Source organism: Pelmatolapia mariae, linkage group LG4 (assembly GCF_036321145.2).
Source record: "Pelmatolapia mariae isolate MD_Pm_ZW linkage group LG4, Pm_UMD_F_2, whole genome shotgun sequence".
In the NCBI taxonomy this organism is placed as follows: Eukaryota; Metazoa; Chordata; class Actinopteri; order Cichliformes; family Cichlidae; genus Pelmatolapia; species Pelmatolapia mariae.
Window position 1 is genome coordinate 9,226,453 of NC_086230.1, and position 22,569 is coordinate 9,249,021.

Genomic DNA, 22,569 nt, shown 5'->3' on the forward strand with positions numbered 1-22,569 from the left:
CTACACAACTAGTGGGAATACCAAGAGCTTAACAGGAACCCCAAGCAGGTTTTTCCACCTTCGCTTACGGTAAACAAAAACCCCTGAACACATAATTATTTTTTAATTTATAACCAACACAAGAGAACTTTGCAAACACAAGGATTGTAAAACAACAATTCAATATAAGTGACATCTGAAAACAAGTCTGTTCCACGTTTTTAGTTTCACTATGGACGTAAACACAGTATAGTTCAAAGATGACTCAGCTAGTCAGTTCTCCTACATATAATGAGTTTCAGCATATTATATAATAGGTATTTTGATATACATTCACCAGTCACTTTATTGGGTACATATGTTCAGCTGCTTGATTCATGCAAGCATCTCATCAGCCAATCACATGGCAGCAACTCAATACATTTAGGTTTGTAGATGTGATCAAGATGACCTGCTGAAGTTCAAACTGAGCACATAATGTGTGAGAAAGGAGATTTAAGTGACTTTAAATGTGATATGGTTGTTGGTAACAGACGTGTTGGTCTGAGTATTTCAGAAACTGTCGATCTGCTGGGATTTTCCCCACACAAACATTACTAAGGTTTACAGAGAATGGTCTGAAAAAGAGAAAATATCCAGTGAGTGACAGCTCTAATGCCCTGTTGATGCCAGAAGTCAGAGGACAATGGTCAGGCTGCTTTGAGCTGATAGGAAGGCAACAATAACTCAAATAACCGCTTGTTACAACCAAGTAATGAGTGGTGCAGAGATGCAGACAAAGTGAGTCTACATTTCACACAGGCTCACCAAAACTAGGAAATGTTGCCTGGTTTGACGAGGCTCTTTCTGCCGCAACATTCAGAATGTAGGGTTAGAATCTGGTCCAAACAATGTAAAAGCAAAGATCCACTCTACCTTGCGTCAACAGCCACAGAACAAACCTGGAGTCAGTTAATATTCCCACATAGAAAAACTGGAAAAACTACAAACTGCACAACTTGTGGGAATACCAAGAGTGTAGCAAGCAGGTTTTTCCTGCTTTGCAAACAGTGGACAAAAACCCCAGAACACACAATGTCACACACAAGATCACAGGCACAGAAGGCAGATCAGTTTGCAGTTTTCCAAGAAATAAATGACCGTTTCCACAGAGAAATGTCCCTCAGAGTGACAGCAGGGTAATACATTTGTTATGTTTGACCATGACCGTGGTGCATGACTCAGACTCGGTGACTCACAGCCTGGCAGAGGTTATAGTTTTACTCTCTTACACCCGCAGATGCCCATTAAAACAAACCACATGTAGCAGTATGTGGGTGAGCACAGAACAGATCAAAATGCAGCATGTTAATAATTACAGATAGTGTCTGTGTCTTCAAGGCATGTGTGATCATCGCTGTCTAACAAGACAGATGCTTTATTTTATCCTCAAACAGGGTGAGCCTGTGATTATTGCACTGCAGTTAAACCCATGTCTTTTAAGCACGAGTCTCACATTTGTGCCACAGAGTGAGCGTACCTGTTTGTGCAGTAATGCTGCAATGTAGTAAGCCACTGTTGCTATGCTACCGCTGAAGTATGGAGACAAATGCATGTAATTACTAAATACTGTAACATATAACACTGTAGATACATAAACAATGTAGATATTTGCATTAATAACAGTTAAAATGATGTGTTGGCACCAAAGCAAGTGGTGTAGATAGTTCTAGGAGTATTATAATCGGGACCATTTCTTTGTGTGTCCTGATACATCAACAGCAGCTAATGCTTTTCTTGAAATGTATTTTAGATATGAGCACTTAGAAAATGTTCCAGAGATCAGGTCAGTAAAAACTGAGATTTTAGTGAAAGGTTCAGAGTGTAAAAAGAAAACGCCCACTCCATTAATCTGAATTCTCCAAGTGACATGATCCTTGCTTTTAAATCAGAACTATACTATAAGGGTTTTCTCAAAATATTTCACTGAACTGGTTTTTAAAAGACTGAATAATAATCATATCTTTTCTAATTAAGTAGATCTTCAGTAATGTGCAATCATGTGCAAACTATCTTAGTCAAGCTCTTTAAGCAGTCTTAAGGAATACTTCTCCAGGTGCTTTCATGGACTTTCCTGTAATGATTGTCCGTGTAACCTGCTGAATATGTACGGAGCTCTGTCATCCCACAAATATTAATGAGAACCTATTACTCAAATTCCCACCAAAACACTCTTATTCTACGATTTGTTAAGTGTTTTAGCATGATTCAGAGTTCAAAGTAATCCTTAGTTATGTTATACTAGGCCCTGATGTGGTCTATCAGTTCATTCACTGTGTAAAATGTGCTGTTATAGCTGTTTTCCCTTTACGGACCTGACTTTAAACTCATTAACGTTTGACAGTTTTCTCCCTGAAAACAGAGAGTTTGAGCGACAGATACATGGGGCTTTGGTGCCTACAGCTGAAGCTATTTTATTTAATTCAATTTAGTTTGATTTAGTTTTCAAATTACAACAACAGTCCTGTCAGGGCACTTTATATTATAAAGATATAAAGAACAATCACTAACCCTCCTACAAGCCAGCACTTAGCGACAGTGGGAAGGAAAAACTCCCTTTTAACAAGACTAAACCTCAGAGAGAACCAGGCTCAGGGAGGGGCAGCCCTCTGCTGTGATTGGTTGGGGGTGAGGGGGGGAGACATGATAAAAGACACGTTGAGCCAGAGATTAATAATAACTAATGATTAAATGCAGAGTAGTGTGATGGTGTTTCATCATCAAAGTCAATCAAAGAATCAGCTGAGAACATAAAAAGATTTTAAAAAGTGATCACAGACATTTATATTTCTTCTTCTGCAGAGATCAGGACACAGTCCTGCTACGAGACAGAAACAGTGATGGCAGTCACCAGCCCTCAGAGTCACTGTGTCACTGTTTCACCCAAGAACATTTTTATTTCTTAGAGCAAATTTGGTTCAAAATGTTATATAAAAGTGCTTTTTTCCCTCTGTGTAATACCACACAAAGAGCAATTAAAACTCCTTGTTGTAAAAAGTGTGTCTGTGAGCAATGTTTTTATAACTTTTCTCTGTTTTCCCTCCCACCACCTTCTCCTTCTCTTGCAGCCAGCAGTGTCTGCATCCCACTATAACGCTCTGTTTGGTTCCCTCTCCCAGCGCCTGACATGCCGGCACATAAAGATCTTTCATTTACTTTCCCTGGAGTAAATGTCAGAGATGATTTCCAGAGGGACAGAATATAAACTGCCTCAGAGCGATGCAGGCCTCTCCAAACGCGTGGGCAGCACCATGAATTGGTTTGCTTCCTCCACCGCTGGGGATTATTCAGGGCATTTAGAAGAACATACTGTCAAAGCAGTTAAAAGAAAGGGAAGAAAGAATTAAGAAAGCATAAAGTCTTTAATTGGCAAAGCATGATATTGCCTTTCTTGGGACTCTTTTATGTCTCATCCAGCGCTATGTGCGAGAACAAGCGCTTCCACAAGCATCTAATTAGAGTGGCTTGGCAGTAACTTGTCTACGTTCACACACTATGGAGCCCTGATTAGTTTTCTCAGCCTGCAAATGAAATGCAGTGGAGAGTGTTGCTCGTCCGTACGTAGGTCTGTTTATCTGAAACCAGCTTTATCAACTGTCATGACAATGCAACTGCAAAAGTGACTGCCTGGAGGAGAGGTGCAGACAAAAGCAGGACGGACAAGAGCAACTGAAGTGAAAATTCATATTCAAGCAGGATGGTCCATCAGGAAGCATTTTTGGTGACAGTAGTTATGCTTTTGGACACAATAAATCTCCACTGTATGAGTCATCAGTGGCCACAGTGTGTATTCCTGTGTGTGTGCGTGTGGAGAGGAGGGCAGCTGAGGTAAGTTATGTGGAACTGAAACCATCTGGTTTCTTCCTCATCACAGAGAACAGAAATACCTCAACTCGTCACCAGACACGCGCAACAGCCTCTCATCCTGTTGTCATGGCAGTAAAGCGCAGGATGGCGAAAAAATATTTCTTTGAGCAGGTCAGATATTTATGTTCATGGCTTCCACCAAACAGCTGGTTTTGTTATCTGGTAATTACACTACGTGTACCGGGCAGAAGTGCAGCGCACGCACAGTAGCTTTTTAATATATAATCAACATGAACTGTGCAAACATTATATGGATTATAAAATAACTATTCAATATGAGTGACATCTGATAAGATTTATACTGAAAACCAACCTAGTTGTTAGTTTGACCATGTAAACGCATATACACATATACATAACTAAAAATATTTCAGCATGTCATATCCCACTCACCACTGAGCCTCTGATCAGCTGTGTGTTAATGCAAGTATCTGATCAGCCTATCACATGGCAGCAACTCAGTGCATTTAAGCATGTAGACATGGTCTAACTCTAACCTGCTGAAGTTCAAACTGAGCATCAGAACGGGGGACGAAAGGTGATTTAGGTGACTTTGAATGTGGCATGGTTGTTGGTGCGACACAAGCTGCTTTGAGTATTTCAGAAACTGAATATTTCTGTCGTGGTTCGCCGTTTGCTGCTCTGGTTGCTGTGCTCACCTTCTCCACCAGGGCGGCGTCTGTGCCATCCTGGATTCCACGCCCATGCTCTACTCACCTGCTGCGCATCTCTGCTGATTACTCCAGGCAGTACTTAAGGCCTCGGTGGAGTGTTGGTCCTCGTTGGATCGTTGTACTTACTTCACCCTTCCTTTCAGATTGAGTGTTTTCACTATCACGGACTGATTGAAGAGGTGTGTGAGCGAGTTTTTCCCCCAGCCCTGGACCTTCCCTCTGAACCCCAGGAACCCTCTCCCCACATTCACTGCATATATGTACATATCTCACCTGGTGCTGTAAATAAACCCTTTTCTGCTTGCACATCTCAGAGTCCTGCATTTGAGTCCTGCCCAGCAAATCGTGACAATTTCAGAAACCATCACAGTGAAAGAAAAACTGTCCAAAGAGCGTCAGTTCTCTGGGTGAAAATATGTTGTTGATGTCAGATGTCAGAAGAGAATAGCTAGACTGCTTCGAGTTGATAGGAAGGCAACATTATGTTAAATAACCACTTGCTACAACCAAGGTATGCAGAAGAGCATCTCTGTATGCAAAACATGTCAAAGCTTGAAGCAGATGATACACAGCTGCAGAAAACTTCACTGGGTGTCGTTTCCATCAGCTATGAAACAGAAATTGAGGCTTTAATTTACAAAAGAGAGAGTTTACAAAATCTTACAATAAATGACTGAAAAACATTGCATGGATCCATGCTGCTGTGTATTGCTGCTGATCATGCTCATCCCTTTATGACCACAGTGTTCCTATGTTCTGATGACTGCTTCCAGCAGTTAACACATCATGTCCCAAAGGTCAAATCATCTCAAGCTGGTTTCTTAAACATGACAATGAGTTCACTGTAGTCAAATGCTCTGTTGGAGATCTGGACATAGATGTCATTCAGGCAGCTTTGAAGGCAAAAGGCGCTCCGAGCAAGCTGTATCTAATAAACAATGCATATCAATCATTCTTTCTATCTATGTAATATGTACTATTTTAATAATTACATGAAACATTATTCAACTTTAAAAATTGCTCATGATTTTATAGCTGAGTGTGATGTTGCTGATGTGTTGACGATATCTTTTAAAAATGGGAACTTTAGAGCTGACACTGCTGCTACACACAGCTGGAGTAGTCTCTGGATGGAGTCAGCAAAAGAGTCCATGAACTACGTGGACCACACATTGAATGAAACAAAGTGAAATATCAGCGAGCGATCACTGAACACCTACAGAAGGGAGGAGGCTCCTTTAACCCGTGGATCTAATATTTAAGACAAACACAAAGGAAGAGCACTAAAAATCTTTATTACAACACTCCAAGATGCTACATTAAGAGTTACATGAAACTTACTAAATAGTGGACACAGTTGTTTACTATGAATCAGATCTCACATGTGAAACTTGTCTTTTAAATGTTCTTTTTAAACAAATACTGCATGACTCCTTACTAAAAAACAAAAGTTATGCCCAGTTACAGTCGTAACAATGTAATTACATTAATCAATCCGCCACAGCATATACCAAAGTGAGACTGGTAAGAGTTTGCTCTCAGAGAGATATCTACATTTCCACTTTCTAATATATCTTCAAAGGCTAATGGCACCGTCAGAGCAGCTACAATAACGTCTAAGTACTGTAACCGAGCAGGAATCATTAGCAGATTCATAAGGCGGCAAGCTCTCCTGCTGCAATACACGGTATTTCACAGCAGCACGTCGGATAAACTATTTCAGTACATGTCACTCACATTACAGCAGCAAACATATAATCTTTCCTGTAAGGACACAGCTGATACAAGAAAGCACTGAGGAAGCCTGTTTATGTGCACACACGCACACACACACACACACACACACACACTAACAAAAGTACATTTGAAGATAGAATCAACTGTTGTCAATTTTCGTCTTAACGTCTCGTCACTTGGGAAGTGTGACGAAACATTTATCCCACTGAAAACTCAACGCCCAGATGAGCAGAACCCACTTTCTGGGCTTTCTGAGTCACATGACGGAGCAGGTGAAGCCGCAGCAGTCTTTCAGCAGTGTGAGGCCGGTTTTAGTGAGAAGCGGCGCTGAGGTCTGCTGGGATTTAGACGCCACCTTTCGATCTTGCGAAGCACCTGAAGCTTAAAGGAGAGGACATGACAGTGCAATCACCACAGTAGGTTCACAATCATTAAGATTTACTGGTTACTTAACTGGCTTTAATAGTTAACCGTTAACTGCCAGCTTTCTGGTTAGACTCACCTTTTGCAGCCAAAGCTTTGGGAAATTTGGACTGTAAGAAGGCTGCCATCTCTCTGTCTTCCTCTCTCTCCCTGTGAAAAAGAATATTTCCTTGTTATTCGCTGTGAATTACAGGGTTTTAAATTTTTATTACATCTTGTTAAACACCCCTAGGCTTGTTTACATCCCAGGCTGTGGGCATCACAGCATCCTCACAGTCCAGTTTATTTTCACATTCGCTTTAACTAATGAGCGGAGGTGACTGTCACGCTCCTGCTATGTTTTTACAGACAGATTTTTCTCCGAAATAACAACCTAGTTATCAGAAGCGACAGCTGATCTGTGAGTGATGGTGGACATGCTATCATTAATTAGGAAAATATAGAAAGGGGCTGTGTAGGAGCGGAGCTATATGAAGAATTAAGTAACAAATAACTAATTAAGGCTTTAAAGCTGTATGCTCTTTTGTCAGTGGAAACATCACATGAAGGATCAGATTATTGTCCAGATTCTGTTACACGGCAAAGGTGGTGAACCGAAGTGCTCTGACAGAACCGTCAGACATGATAATCAATAATATACTGTAGAATTAAAAGACAAGTCAGGAGATGCTTTTTGCTTTCTGACTCATCTCTGTAATCCCCCTGAATACCAGAGTGTGGCACTCAGTCAAAGCTCTTTTCATCCATTAGCCTCACCTCAGCCTTTCAAACTCTACGTCGTCCACAAGGAAGTCTCTGGTCTCCACCAGCTTGTTGATCTGCTGCAGCAGCTTCTCTTCTCTCTCCCTGTCCTCTTTGGACTTGTCTTTGTCTGTTCAGTAGTCACGAGACAAGCCTTTTGTTAGAAATTGTAGTCACTGTACAGTGTACCAATAGACTTTATAAAAAGAGATGGATGTAGCCACTGTGCCAGCATCCGTCAGTTTCATTGAGATGCCTTGAGCTTTAATTCAAAGCTGCTTCATCCTCTATTTTACTCCCATCGTGTTGTATTCAGTACGATGAGAAACTAATTTGTTATAAATGTTAGTGAGGTGAGTGAGTAGGGTCATTTTCATCTTGACTTCTTTTTGCTACCACAAGAGTCGACCAAGAATATAGATTCTTATGCCCTTCTGCACACAGTGGGGGAAATAAGTACTGCGTCCTTCGCTGAATTTGTAAGTTTGCTCACTTCCAAACAAATGAACAGTTTGGAATTTTTTATGATAGTTTTACTACCATATTTTTTTTTCTTTTTAGTTGCCAGAGAAACTGCCTTTTCTCTCTGGGTTGCCATCTCAACTTAATGAACAGAGGAATGTGAGTATTCCTTCGACAATAAAGAACTAAAATTCAAGTAGAACACAGAAAAGGCTCCAGAGACTCATTGTTGCTTGACCTGAAAACCTTTCTTTTAAAAAGTATTTTTCTTTAATTGACAGCAAGCTCGTTCTGAAGATGTGCTCAATTCACTCCAGTCCTCGCTGAACTGTGTTACTGGAGACAGCTCATATCTTTTCAACTATGACAGAGCAAACAAGAACCGCACAGGGCCTGCTCAAAGCACACTGTCACCAGGTTAAAGTCGATAGGCGCAGGCTACTTTTTAATTTACCTGGAATTGAGACAAGCTTCTGCAACTCCTGCTTCAGCCTTGTGATTTCTTTGCAGAGCTGGATGTCGTCCATCCTGAGAGAAAAACAGACAAATAAAGAAAATATTTCTTTCCCAAACTTTAGATATCTGCAATAAACAAGCTGATATTCAGGTAAAACAACAGTTAAGCTACACTTGTCTTCACATGGGCTTTAGAAACAATATGTTTTATGTGGTAATTCCCACCTTGTGTTACATACAGCCCTCTGTGTGACAATTGTATAGGTATATCAAACAAACAACCACTGGACCCAGATTTTACAGATAACAGTGAGGTCTGTGGTTTATTAGCTGAAGTAACACCACCACATTGCCCTCTGTGAATGAATCACACCTAACAGTATCAGATCTCATTTCGTCCTCTGACTCTGATGGCGATTTCAAAACAACAGGGGCTGGTTGCATGGGTATTATTTGTGTATGTGGTGGTGTGTGCGCATACGTATGGGCTGCTATAAATAACAGTGGTGTTAAAAAGAGGAAAGTGACTGTAATAGATGTGCTCTGAGCTGCTGCTTTAATTAAATAGGTTTCACTTCAGTGTACTTCAGCTGTATATATGTCAGCGTGACTCATAGGCACAGTGACGTGTTTATTCAAAATGCTTGAAAGCAGGAGTTTGTATGAACGTCACAGAGAGCCTAAAGGACGAGGCTGTGTTTGCTGCCTATAAGAGGACTTCTGTGGTACACCCCCCCCCCCCCAAAAAAAATAAACAAACAAACAAACAAACAAACAAAAAAACAGGAAAGATACTTAGACAACATCATAATAAACCCAAACAGTGTTGGATAATAGAACTATGCTTCAAAGGCTGAGTTTGACATTCGGCTACTTAATTTTGTTACTTTTAATCTTTTTAGTCTTTAAGCTTTGCTACCCAGATAAAGGGGAGCCCTGAATGTAAAATGTTTATCTTATTATCTCTTTACTAATGCTGTTCTCTAATAGTTAGCTAACTATATTAACTGCTTAAAAGGATGTGCTGTTAAACATTAACAACAGAATGGAAAGTCAGCCAAGAAATAACTATATGACCTGCTTAGCTGTTGACATTAGGCAACAGTAAACTTAAGTAAGTTCTTCAAAAGTCTTGAGCAACCCTCCATTTCTTTACATTTTGCTAGGAAAATGGAAAAATATGTGCAGTGATTTAATGAAATGTGTGCAAACTTACATGGAAACACAGTATAGAAGGCAAAAAGAGAGTTTCTACAATTGTGATGAGCTTGAAAGTCAGTATTTGGTACGACCACCGTTATTCTTGAACTCTGTTATGCCTGAACTTTCTTATGCAGATTTCTTGTAGTGTCTTTAAGTAGTGTTCAGGAATAATTCTCTAGACTTCTTGAAGGACACTGAAAGCTTTTCTTTGCATGTTGGCTGCCTTTTGTTCTGTTCTTTGTCAAGATTAACCCTTCACTGCTCAAATAATGCTGAGATCCGGGCTCTGGGGAGACCAATCCATGACTACTTTGTGTTGTGTTAAAACTTTTATACAGTACTCTACACAGTTCTGTACAAAAAGTCTGAAGTTATAACACTATCCACATAGTAGAATAAAAAAGTCATCTATTGGCAGTTATTATTATTAAAGATTGGGTAAATAGCTCTCTACACAGGAAACAGCTAAACCTGTTGTTTAAAGGTCAAAGAAATAAACTATAATAAATCTTCTTTGTGTCATCAATTTCATTTCCATGTAAAATTACATGAACAAATAAATCACATGAACAAGTGACGTCTAAAGTTCGACTTCTTAACTTAGGAAATGGAACCATATGTTGACCACAATACGTATCAGTGGGAATGTGAACTAGGCTTTGTGTCTATAACGGATCTGACAAGTTGGGTTTCACTTCTCCTGGAATAGGATGAGCGCTAACCCTGATTTAAAAGTAGTCTGGGAACTACTACAAAAGTAATTGCACCAGCTTGGTTTCTGCATGCAGTCAAACGGATGAAACCATGCAGATTTAATGAACAGAGTAAATGAACAGATTTTTCACAGGATTCTTGTTGAACTGTTGTTATTTGCACAATTTTTCCTGCTTGATGTATTTAAGCCAAGACTCCCAGCTACATGTTTAGTATAAAAAGTAAAACAATTGCTTTAATAATTGTGAGTAAAACTAAAAGAGAGATAGGAACATTGAGACTGTGCATCACTTCTCACCCTCTGGGTATGGCTGAACATGAAAAGAGATGATATTTATGACATATTTCATCAAAAGACAAAACAAAACCCAGAACAACAATGATTATTTTCAGTTTTCAAGTTCACCATATGGCTATATTATGCAGTGCTAGCCTCTCTTTCTTACTCTGCTGCGCCAAAATAATGAGAAAAGACCAGCAGAAACAAAAGCCAGCTTTCAAGATTGAACAAAATAACAAACAAACTGTGGGTGTATATGCGCTGTTCGTCTGCTAAGGCCTGAAATAGCACGGCTGTTTTCCTCACTTCCATCATCCACATGGCTGCTCCAGCCGCTGATGGTTGACAGTTGTGGTGCATCATCTCTGACTCCTGAGGGTATCTTAGCAGTATATTGGTGCATTCAGATCCCTGAACTTTAAAGTTTTGCAGTGTATGTGGCAGCAGGGGACCAAACAGTAAAACATCACATGAGATAACAGAAGAATATTTCATCCTCTTACAAAAGCTCTCCTCCTCCAAAAGACAGAGAACCATAAATCCTCAAAAAACAAACTAAACTAATGAGATGTAGTCTGGATTTATGCTTCGAGCATGTTTAAATGTACCTAACATGAAGAAGTCTGGAGAACAGGCAGATCTTACATGTATCTCAGCTCTGACTCTCTCCGCACGAGAATGTCTCGTATTCGCTCGATTCTGAACAGCTCTCCTTCGATATCCTCGACGGTGATTGTGGAGTCGGCCATGGAAATGACATCATCTGCTGAGAGACAGACAAGATCAAAATGCAGCTGTTCGGGTCTGATAATGCACCTTGGAGAGTTTACTCATAGTTAGCTCCGAACATGAAAGCATACAGAGGACCTGTTATGCTTTTCCTTATTTTTAAACATATATGTATAGCTGCAAAGTGTGCACTCGTATTAAACATAGCCAAAGTTTTAAATGATGATCTCAGTATATGTAATCCGTGAGTGCCCTAAGTGCTCTGTTTTGCCCATTTTTTCACCTTTTGGCTCTGAATGAAGTCACTGGGAGCGGTTATCTATAGTAGACCTGAGAGGTCAAAAGCACAAATATAAAATACAGCAAAAATCACACAAAACACAACAGAAATAGAATAAAACACAATGGAAAAAGAAAAAACACTGAGAAAAAATATCACAAAAATCTTGTTGCTTTATTGTCTTTTGTGGCGATCATGAAGCAACAGGCTAACAGCAAACCCCTACAGCAAACATGTATCTACAGTATTAAAACACACATGAGTGGCTTCTTTTTCTCCATCACAATAGAGATGAATCCTCCGCTTTTTTTTAAGTGTGTCTCAGTCTCCTTCACTTTCACAGCTGTTCTGTCACGTTATTGTGCCCCCAAAACCATCTCTGAATGCTATAAGTCAAGAAGGAAGTCACCTAGGATTTTCAAATATTTACCATAGGTGCATCTACTAAGAGGCTGAGGTGTAGCACTGACGGTCATCAGTATTTTTCTATTTGCTGCTGTTTTCTTAAGCTGCAGTGCGTTTGACCACTCAGGGCCACCGTAGATAACCCTGATATGGTCATGTCCGGCGCACACCACAGAAGCCCCACCCACCTACTATTCAAATCTTATATTTAATGGGCAGCCAATCAGATGAAACTAGCTTAAATAAGAGGAGAAAGAGCTAGCGGAGTTTGTTTAAGATGGTGGATAAACAGAGGGGCTACAGCCTCCAGACTTGTTAAGATAAATAAGCATTATTTTGAACTGTGACTTGTGCAAAGCTACTCTGGTAGAGTACATGAAAAAAAAAAAATCTGAACAAGCATGATATGTCCCTTTTAAGTATCTTTTGTTAACTGAATTACCCTGGAAATCCCAGCAAAGCATAGAGTGTGAGGAGCAGTCTTCACAAGAACAGCTGATTACTATTACTAGTGTGTGGTTTGTATGTGTAACTTTAATCTATGTATACTTCTAATATTTAAATGTAGCAGCAGGACAGGTGTACAACTGCATTTTTTCAAGAGATCCAGGTGCAGAACTTTGGTATTGTGGGTGCTGATTCATGCGTCACAGCCTAATTATGCAAGCTGTTGCTGTCTGTGCCAGTGTTGCCAACTTAGCGACTTTGTCGCTATATTTAGCGAGTTTTCAGACCCCCTAGCGACTTTTTTTTCTAAAGAAAGTCGCTAAAAAAGACGTGAAAGCGGGTATGCTTTTACTCTCAACAAGCAGCGGGTGCTGTAACGCAGGCAGTTCTTCTTTTACTCTTATGCTGTTTTGTGGATCACAAGGTTTAAAACTACTTATAAACACACACACACACACAAAGTAACTCCACCAGAGTGCCTATTTCGGGTCACTTTTGCCGGTCCAGGCCCAGGTAAAGGAGCAGGGTTGGAATTGTGACATTAAAAAAAAAAATTGCTAAAAGAAATTTAATTTTTAGTTCTAAATAAACTCTAAATGCATTTAGGACGTTTTTTACTCACTTTATGTCTCTTCCACGATGTTATTTCTCTCTCCAACAACATAGGTTACAATTATATTAGCATGACCAATTATGCAAATTAGGTGATGACGTCATTTAGCGACTTCTAGCGACTTTTAGGACAGCCAATAGCGATTTTCCTTACTGAGGAGTTGGCAACACTGGTCTGTGCACATTGAAAGCAAAGTCAGGATTGTTGGCTTGTCGAATACTTCCAGTTTTTATTTTAACTTGGTTGCAACAATGGATTTTAACATGTAAGCCATGTGTGGCAAATTTCTCTAGGAAAATCAAAATCAAGATAGTCAAACAAGCAATTAAAACCACCTTGGGTCTAAAACAGCTTCCTGCTACGATGTGATCAGAGCTTTGTGGATACTTCCCCCAAGTAGCTCTCTACACATCCCTGAATAACTGCATTCCCCACCCTGCTCCCGCAGCCTCCTACTCCTCACCAGGAGCGATGAGTCATCCAGCAGAGCTTGGATTGGCTTTTAATTACCCGACCTTGTGTGAAAAGATACTACAATCACACTGACTCACCGGGGAACAGCGAGCCAACACAAACCCTTAAACTCCCCGCATGGCGATCCCGCCGCTGTTCATCTACATATTAATTATCAGCAGGTGTTTTAGTGTTGAACTAATATGCATGCGTTCCTTTTCTTGTCATTATTTTTGCTCCGAGCTCGCGGGCGGGCTCCGAGCTTTCTGTCAGAAACTGTTTGAAGCTTTTTATTTCACCCTGTCACTTTAAATTATGCACTTTATACAGAAGCTTCATGTCAACACGCAAACTGTATCGTTTACTCGTCTCGAGCTCCCAATCCAAAAATCTTTGATGTCGTTTCCTTTCAGATTTTTGCTGCTGTCAACCGTAACTGTTTTTTTTTCTCTTTTGAATGTTGCTGTAGGTCCATAAGTGTGTGACAAAACTGAAGGCGCAAAGTCCCACAAGCAAGCAGCAGCTGAAGGTGACTGCAGCAAAGGCCAAGCAGAGCAACACAAGACAGGAAACACAGCACAGAAGCACGAGTTATAAATTTCATCCCACTATTAAAAACATCCATCCATTCATCCATTTTCTTCCGCTTATCCGGGGCTGGGTCGCGGGGGCAGCAGCCCAGGCAGAGAAGCCCAGACCTCCCTCTCCCCAGCCACCTCCTCCAGCTTGTCCGGGGGAACACCAAGGTGTTCCCAGGCCAGCTGAGAGATATAATCTCTCCAGCGTGTCCTGGATCTGCCCCGGGGCCTCCTCCCGGTGGGACATGCCTGGAAAACCTCACCCAGGAGGCGCCCAGGAGGCATCCTTGTCAGATGCCCGAACCACCTCAACTGGCTCCTTTCGATGTGGAGGAACAGCGGCTCTACTATCAGCCCCTCCTGAATGACCGAACTTCTCACCCTGTCTCTAAGGGAGAGGCCAGCCACCCTTCGGAGGAAGCTCATTTCCGCCACTTGTATTCGCGATCTCGTTCTTTCGGTCACTACCCACAGCTCATGACCATAGGTGAGGGTATGGGAGTAGATCGACTGGTAAATTGAGAGCTTCGGTTTTACACTCAGCTCTCTCTTCACCACAACAGACCAGTACAGTCTGCACCAACCCGTCTGTCGATCTCCCGCTCCCTTCTCCCATCACTCGTGAACAAGACCCCGAGATACTTAAACTCCTCCACTTGGGGCAGGAACTCGTCCCTGACCCGGAGTGGGCACGCCACCCTTTTCCGGCTGAGGACCATTAAAAACTAATAATTACTACTAATTACGAGTCTCCGAACGCAGAGAACAAGGCATAAAAATGTAATTCCTAAAACAATTAATGAAAAACTTTTGTTGGTCAGAATCAGAATACTTTAATAATCCATAAGAAATTATGCAGGTTATAGTTACTCCAAGACAGTAACAGTAACAGACTAATTAAAAAAATACGATATATTACAAAAATTACAAATTTAAGAAACAGCATTAATATATACAAATCGCTCAATTATAAATATTAAGAATATTACAGGGTGAAATATATATGATTGACACTTAACTCTAACCTGTGAAACTTTGTCAGTCTCTTAACTATAAGCTGAAATTCCACACTTCAATCACAGCTTTTACTTTTTGATTTAAGATTAATTATGATAAAATTACAGAAAAAAGTGTCATTGTCCAAATACTTATAGCCCTAACAGTATACAGATGTTCCCACAAATATATATATTTTTTACAAATTCAGCAAAATGTTATTTTAAGTAAAATGTTCTAATTTTGGTCGGCATATAAACTATAGCTGTTGGGACTACTCACTGAGGAGACTTTGTTTGGGCTGCTGAGTTTAGACAGCTGGATCATTCTTTAAGTAAGTCAAAACGTTCACGCCTCAGCTGAATGCACCGCTTTTCTTCTTCTTGTGTCACAGAAATGTGAATATGTGTAGATTATCTTCCACTGTGTTTCATTTTTTTAAGAGAAAAAAAATCTATACATCAGTTAAAGAGAGACTTTTTGCTCCCATAAAAAAAAAAAAACTAAATTAAAGGATTACTTTCAGGCACATTGCTGCAGACCAAGCTGCTGGTTGCTTCATTTTGCTCTTATTGCCATTTGTGTATTTATATTTTAAAATTTGAGTATACTAGGGAATGAAAAACAATTGTAATAAAAAAGGTTGACATCATTTAATTAATTGTCCATAGGAGATGGGATTAATGTTGATAACTGAACTATTCTGGTAAACTTCTTACACATAGCCCGCCCCCAGCCCGAGGGAGCCCTGACTACGGCCCTGCTGACATACAACTTTAACATGATGCTCACGGTGGTGATCTTCAAGGATCTAAAAGTCTGCTTCCTTCGATCACTTCTCGCAGCAGCAACACACCCACACAGGCAAACTCAAACACGATGCTCAGAAACTCACCTGCTTTCTCCGCCACTTCATCCACCTGCGTCTCTTCCAGAGCGCCGCACACTTGAGAGGATTTTCTCTCTTTTTCCATTTTTCTTAAAAAGAAAAAAAAGACACTTCTTCTTTGTCTGCAGAGGAAATTCAAAGGAGATTCTCGCACAAGCTTAAAATGAATATTAAAAGGTGTCCCCCAGGTCCATGCAGCATTGCCCAAACGTATGAGGAAACACAAAGAGAGGACAGCTGGCAGCTGATGCTGAGTCCATCCAGTCCTACAGCCGTGGATCTCTGAGCATGGAAAAAAAGAAAGCTGTTGCACCTCATGCGAGCTCCGAGGCTCCACCTACTGACTGGCAGGAGCAAAGCAATGAGTGCAAAGTGGGAAAATGTGGAAAATTATAATTAAATCCATCAAGAGAGAAAAAAAAATGCTCCAAACTAAATTTGTTCTTTCACACTGAGTCACATTAAGATCTTAAAGGATGTCAGATTATAAGGAGCCTAAAGCCATGCCAGGTGATATTTATAGACAGCAGTGCTTGTCATGAATGTACTCTTTCCCAAAGATGGGGAATGAAATCTCTTTATAAGCAAGTTCTGCTTTTTTAAATCCAAAACTTAACTGACTTCACCTTCAGAGGAGCACAAATGTCTGAATCAGAATTCATGGAGATCAATGAACTGAGACATTTTAGTCAAACTTTCAAATCCCACCCTCAAAAAGTTCAGGTATATCTCTCATGGTTCCAGTCTCAGAGAACCATCATCATCAGCGTTAATGGCAGTCTATCTCAGTGTGGATTACTATGGTGGTTATAAAAAAATCTCTACGCAGGTTCACTGGATGTTAGGCAAAGGCACAAAGGTCACTCCTCCTACCCTCATTTTAAAACAACAAAAGACAACAAAGGTTAAACAGACGTCTGCCGTTTTAATGGTTTCCTCCACTGTAACCACAACAGTAGCACTCTCCACAGGAGAATCCAGCTGTCTTTCATCATGAATTTTTCATCGAGCCTGACTGAGTTCAGCTCTCGACAAAGTGGAGAGAACTCGATTTCACGCAGGCGGGCCCTCGAGGCAGCAGGCCAGATGTTCGGGGAGTGCAGCATGCGTCTGCCCGCACGCTAGAGCTGCCACTGTGCCATAGATAGCCATGTCCCACATCCAGGAAGCCAGCCAGACACTTCACACATTTGTTGCCACAAGCCCAGAAGCACATGAAGGAAAATGACTGCCATTCATGTTATATGACAGGGCAAGAACATCTGTAAGCCCGACAGAGTGAACACTGTTTCTAAAACTGGCTCAAAATGTGTCGCACATTCAAGTTTTTACTATCTACTTTGGCTTTTAGATCATACAAAGTAAGTAGCAATATAATCATTCAAACCCCCCAAACACATAACAATCATTTCTTTTATATACCATTAAAAAACAAAAAAACCTGCAACTATAATAATCTTATGGAGCCCTTAGATCAATGCTACCTCACTGCATAGAAATTAAATGTTTAGCACTTTTAAGTGAAGACAAAACCTGAGGTAAAATATCAGATTTCACAGTTTTCATTTGGAGACAAAAAGTTTTTTCCACTTACAGCATTCCCACAGACTGTATATAAAAGATGGACTTAACCAGTGTTACTCCACTGACTGGTTTTTAAAGCTTTTAGTTCAGCAGTTTGGCCATAGCCATCTTGAGCAAGGTTGAATCTGACTGAGGACTCTATGGAGTTACACTTGTACTTGTAAAGCCATGTCCTATACTATAGGACCTATAGTATACTCTCATTTATTGTCTATTAAACTCTAAACTGGACCATAATTTACAAAATAAGAACACTTTATGCTCGCAACTAAGACCATAAACTCATTGGAAAAGCATTTATGATAAATTGGATCAGAAATAGGTTCTCTTTCATATAGACTTCTATATAATTGGAGTCCTTTCTCCAAACGTAGCATTTGCCCCCTGCTGGTCAGTGCAAGAAATGCAGATTTATGGTTTCACAGGCTAAATCCATCTTTTATAGAGAGAGAACATCTGACATGAGCAGAAATATAAATTAGACAAATAAAATCTTACACAGGTGTCTTCTGAATGTCGTCACAGCTCAGGACTGTACAACTCAAGTCATTTTTGCACAACACATTTTGAATGTGCTCAAGTTACCCCAGTTCAATACACATAAACAAAGATTTTCATCTCGCTTAATCTAAATCCTCAGTTCAGAGTTTAGAGTCCAGAGGGAGACACAAAGCTGATAAGTGAGAGCAGTCAGCGGCGACTTCTCCAGCTGATTAACAGCAGGTTCGGGTGTGGTGGTGCAACAGTTTGGCCTCACCTTTTGCACACGTCTTGTGTTTATACACCTTGAGAGAAGCTTCCATGCTTCCATTAACACAATACCTCTGGCTGTTTAAGCTGCCCGGTGGCACTGAGTAATTGATTTGCTCGCCTGTAATCCTGCTGCCTTGTTTGCTTTAGAAAACAATAACTGCTTATGCAAATATACATTAGTAAAAGCTCAGGAGGCCCAGAGATGAATCCCAAAATCCATCCGTACAGCTGACACTCGCAGACTGATAAAAGAAAAGAAAAGAAAAAGGAGGGACAGACTGGATGGCGTAACATTTAATTCTGATGGAAAAGTAATGAGAAGGAAAAGTCAACACTTTTGATTGTAATGAATTCTGTCAGGGTGGGAAATCAATCATCCCCATCTGGACTGTGCAACTTGGTGATGAAGAGTGACATATCTTTAAGCGAGGCTGCAGAGCTCGAGGGGAACGATGATTCCCATTTCCATATTAATAGCAAAATCCGATTAATTTATTATGTGACAGTGAATTTATTCTTCTTATTCACAGAATTGCTTTATGCTCCTTTTAGTATTTTCACCGTCTGGAGGTTTTAGTGGTTTACCCTCCTTCCACTGTTGTTGTTGCTTTTGTCATTTTCCATTGCTTTATCAAGCCAGTCTCTCTCCTGTTCTGACTCGGAGTCACTGGCCTCGCTTGCATCCGCTGCCAGCAGGCGGGAATAGTTAATCCTGCGGTGGTGGGGTGCTTTCCACTGGAGCAGGGGCAGGCACACACACCATACCATCAAAACCATCGCCAGTCCTCTGAACATCCATGTAAGCCCGATGCTTTGGGCCACAAACCCTCCGGCCAAACTCCCCAGTGCACTACCCAGATGAATAGAGAGGGACTTGTAGACCCTCCTGACGCTCCTCTCAGCCCCTGGTGTGGCGATGTCCTCACACTGGAGCTTCACGGCCCACCAGAGAGCTCCGCTGCTGAAACAACTCAGCACCTGAGCAGGCAGTGCAGCCCACGCTCCCCAGAGGAAGGAGTAGTAGAAGCACTGCAGGCCAAGACTCGCGGCTCCAACTGCGAGCATCCTCCTAGGGCCGAGCAGCCTGGAGACTCGGCCAGCCATCAGAGGGAAGGCGGCCTGCGAGAGCAGAGCGAGGGCAAGAGATAGTCCCATGTGCAGCTCACTGCTTCCGCGATCCTGCATCTGCCACAGTAGGAAGTTGTCGATGGGAGACTTCGCCACCCCGACCAGCAGGGTGGTGAAGACGCAGAGCACAGCCTGTGGGGAGCCGCGCACCAGTTGCAGGGCTTTCAGGAGCCCGCTGGTCCTGTTTCGCTTCTTGTTCAGGTAGAGAGGGAGGGACATGGCCAGGGGCAGGACCAGAAATGCTAGGCTGGCATAGCAGTAGAAATGCACCACACTCCTCGAGGTCTGAGCAGCTATGAGGCACGTCAGTTGGCTCACCAGCAGGCCGGTTCCCCCAACCCCGCATGCCGCTCCAAGTACACCCCACACTCTGGTGCTGCTGTAGCGGTCCGAGGCGTCCGCGAAATCTAAATATTCGTAGAGGCCGTCGTCTACATTCCACTCCAGGGGGGCGGACGCCGCCTCCCACACACACACGATGATGAGTATCAAGAAGAAGAGCTGATGCTGAGTGTCCATCGCCTTTAGGCTGCCCAGGAAGCCCAAAGAACTCTCATCCTTTTTCTCCCCCGTGGGCTGCTCTGATTTCAGCTCAGACCTCTTGTTTCTGACTGGAGTTGCCAAAGAGCTGCTGGAACTTTCAAGCACCTTTGAGTCATTCTTTTGTGGCACATAAAGAAGAGGAGATTCAGTGGTATGATTGTGATTGTGATGGTGATGATGATGAGGTGAAGTTTCATTTGTAATAACAGGAGCTTTCCTATCAGCATCAGGAAGATGAGTGACAAGCGACTGGGAAACATGAAGTTTTGGGTGGGATGTTACAGGTCCAGTGATGTTCACTAACAGTATATCAGATGGATTTTGGGTCGGGCTGACGTGCGGATCCGAGGCGTTACAAGTCCATGCATGCATATCCGTGTGCGGGATGAGCAGGAGGAGCAGAGCGGCTGCTGCTGAAAACACGACAGAGCCGCAGATCACCGCTCGTCTCTTGTTGTAGTGTTTGGAGAGCAGGCTCGCCGCGGGGCTCCACACCAGCGTAACAAAGTGCTTGGTACCCATGACGATGCCCGTCATGGCAGGAGTCAGGCCAAGCTGTCTGAAGTACAGGGTGAGGAAGGGCAGCAAGCATGCTCTAGCGCAGGAGCACAGGAAGTTAAAGGTGCCAGCCATAGCGAGAGCTCGATTTATGTCAATCTGCTTGATCCTCTTCATGTTTGAGCTTCTAGCGTCCGTCCTGCTAGCTGTCACATGGAGCGATTCAAACTGAGAGACAGAGAGAAAATATAAACATGTTAGTGCAGATACTTCAGTCTTTTGATACTAATACATTCTGAAAAGGCATCAGAGCTTCTTGAAGTATTCATGTTTAGACTGCAGTTATTTTCCTGAATCTGCTGTAAAATCTGTGAAAATGTCCATCACATCTCCTTAAGACATGGGTTTATATCTTGCCTGATACGGGTCAACGTGAACACTGCACACAAGAATATGTTTGGGATCATTACCTCCGCCAAGGAGAAGTCTTAAAACTTAGAACCTATAAATCTAATGAGTGTATTGTCAACATACAGAAAGTCTTGTACAAAGATTTGACCTCTGACCTCTCCTTAAAGAAAGGCAAAATTATCTAAAGGTCAAAGTGGTAATAATGCTATATAAAGCTATTTAAAACTATTTTTCTTACTGCCATTGTTTATATTGACAGCATATAGATATATAGGGATTCTAAATATTAGTTCCTTTGACCTCTGACCTCTTCTTCAATGACAAATAAAGTCAAACTTTCATAAAATGTCTTTTATCTTCAGAAGTGTGCTTTAGATTCTGCTGCCTTTGTTTGTATTGGCAAAAATCAGGAAATGATACTGGTGTATGAGGACTCTAAATGTCACATTACAGTTTCCATCTAAATATCACATCGCATTTGACCTCTGACCTCAGTTTTACACTTTCAGATCTGCTTTTCCTCAAGTTGACCCTAGAATGTGTTACATATTTAAAGAAAGGATTGTCAAGATGCCAAGCTAGATAGAAATACACTTTAGTTTAATATTATATAATAAGCTCAAGTTATTCATGTCCAGTCCCATATGGAAAAGATGTATATAAATCTTATAAAGTTTGTATCTGTCTTGTGTGAAACTTGTATGAAAAGCATACAAGAGTGAAAACAGATATAAGATCCCTTGAAAAATTATATAAATTAAACTTGCATGTTTTGGATACTTACTAAAACAATATATGAAAGTAATGAGAAAGTGGCCACTTGAGTAAATCATATAAGTTTTTACTATTTCTTTTCCATATGGGGTCATTTAAAAATGAATCCAATATCCATTACTTGCTCACAGATAACGCCTGTGCAGTCAAAGTAAACACCTGTCATGCTATCCTTGCATAGCATTTAAGAAATATTAAATGCGGACATTAATTTTAGTTATGTTTTGTCATTATGTTGGCGATACAGAGTTGTTTAAATAAATACATTTAAGACTCCAGGCGATTTATTTATGTTCTCAGGTAATAAAATGATTCCTCACGCTGTTCCTAATGCGATAGAGGCCCTTAATAAATGAGTTGAGGGCTGGCCCTCGTTTATTTCGCTGTAGCTCCGTCAATAATAAAGTATCTGTTTTTATAGTAACTTATCCACACTCACATGCGAAGCAGATAGACTCGAATGATCACCCTACAGCGACTTCATTGTCTTTGAGGAAATAAGCTGACACGAAAAAAACGAGGAAATGACAGACTGTCAGGAAACCACCCGTCAGGCTGGACGCACCTGTACCTGCAAGATGTAGAGGACTAGTCCACGTCACGCCAACTTTATAAAGGAAGAAAAACAAAGTTTAACATTTACCTTTTAAATTCTGCCCAAGTTCCTTATCCTCTTCTGTCGATCATTTCCCACCCGCGACTCCGACAGCGCACTTACGGGTTTGAACCTTTGTTGCTCTGAGCTCAGGACACCTGTAACAGAGGGGTACGCGCTCAGCAGCAGCAGCAGTGCGAGTTCACACCTGTAGGCGCAGATTCCCACGACTATAGCTCCTCCTGTTGGTGTGGATGCCCGTGTGCACTACAGAGAGCATCATCGCAGCTCGATTAGGAGATAGGCGCAGTTCATCAG

At 41.4% G+C, this 22,569-nt stretch overlaps 2 protein-coding genes across 2 annotated transcripts; both read right to left on the reverse strand.

Moving 5' to 3' along the window:
* Positions 1–5,972: 5,972 nt before the first annotated feature.
* On the reverse strand, positions 5,973–16,173 carry zgc:171844 (uncharacterized protein LOC100151763 homolog). Its single transcript, XM_063470495.1, has 6 exons — positions 15,972–16,173; positions 11,221–11,341; positions 8,377–8,450; positions 7,476–7,590; positions 6,799–6,869; positions 5,973–6,677 (listed from the first exon to the last, which is right to left on the reverse strand). The coding sequence occupies exons 1-6, from the start codon at positions 16,048–16,050 to the stop codon at positions 6,553–6,555; spliced, it is 585 nt and encodes a 194-aa protein (XP_063326565.1). The 5' UTR covers positions 16,051–16,173; the 3' UTR covers positions 5,973–6,552.
* A 2,702-nt stretch (positions 16,174–18,875) lies between these two features.
* mfsd6l (major facilitator superfamily domain containing 6-like) lies at positions 18,876–20,648 on the reverse strand. Its single transcript, XM_063470496.1, has one exon. It carries the CDS (start codon positions 20,646–20,648, stop codon positions 18,876–18,878), a length of 1,773 nt encoding a protein of 590 aa, XP_063326566.1.
* Between the last annotated feature and the right edge of the window lie 1,921 nt (positions 20,649–22,569).

Coding starts and splice junctions, on each gene's coding strand:
- mfsd6l (XM_063470496.1), bottom strand. CDS start 20,648: ATGAAGAGGATCAAGCAGATTGACATAAATCGAGCTCTCGCTATGGCT.
- zgc:171844 (XM_063470495.1), bottom strand. CDS start 16,050: ATGGAAAAAGAGAGAAAATCCTCTCAAGTGTGCGGCGCTCTGGAAGAG. Junction 6,870..7,475: donor GTAGAGTTTGAAAGGCTGAG/GTGAGGCTAATG, acceptor TCTTTTTCACAG/GGAGAGAGAGGAAGACAGAG. Junction 6,678..6,798: donor CAAAGCTTTGGCTGCAAAAG/GTGAGTCTAACC, acceptor CTCTCCTTTAAG/CTTCAGGTGCTTCGCAAGAT.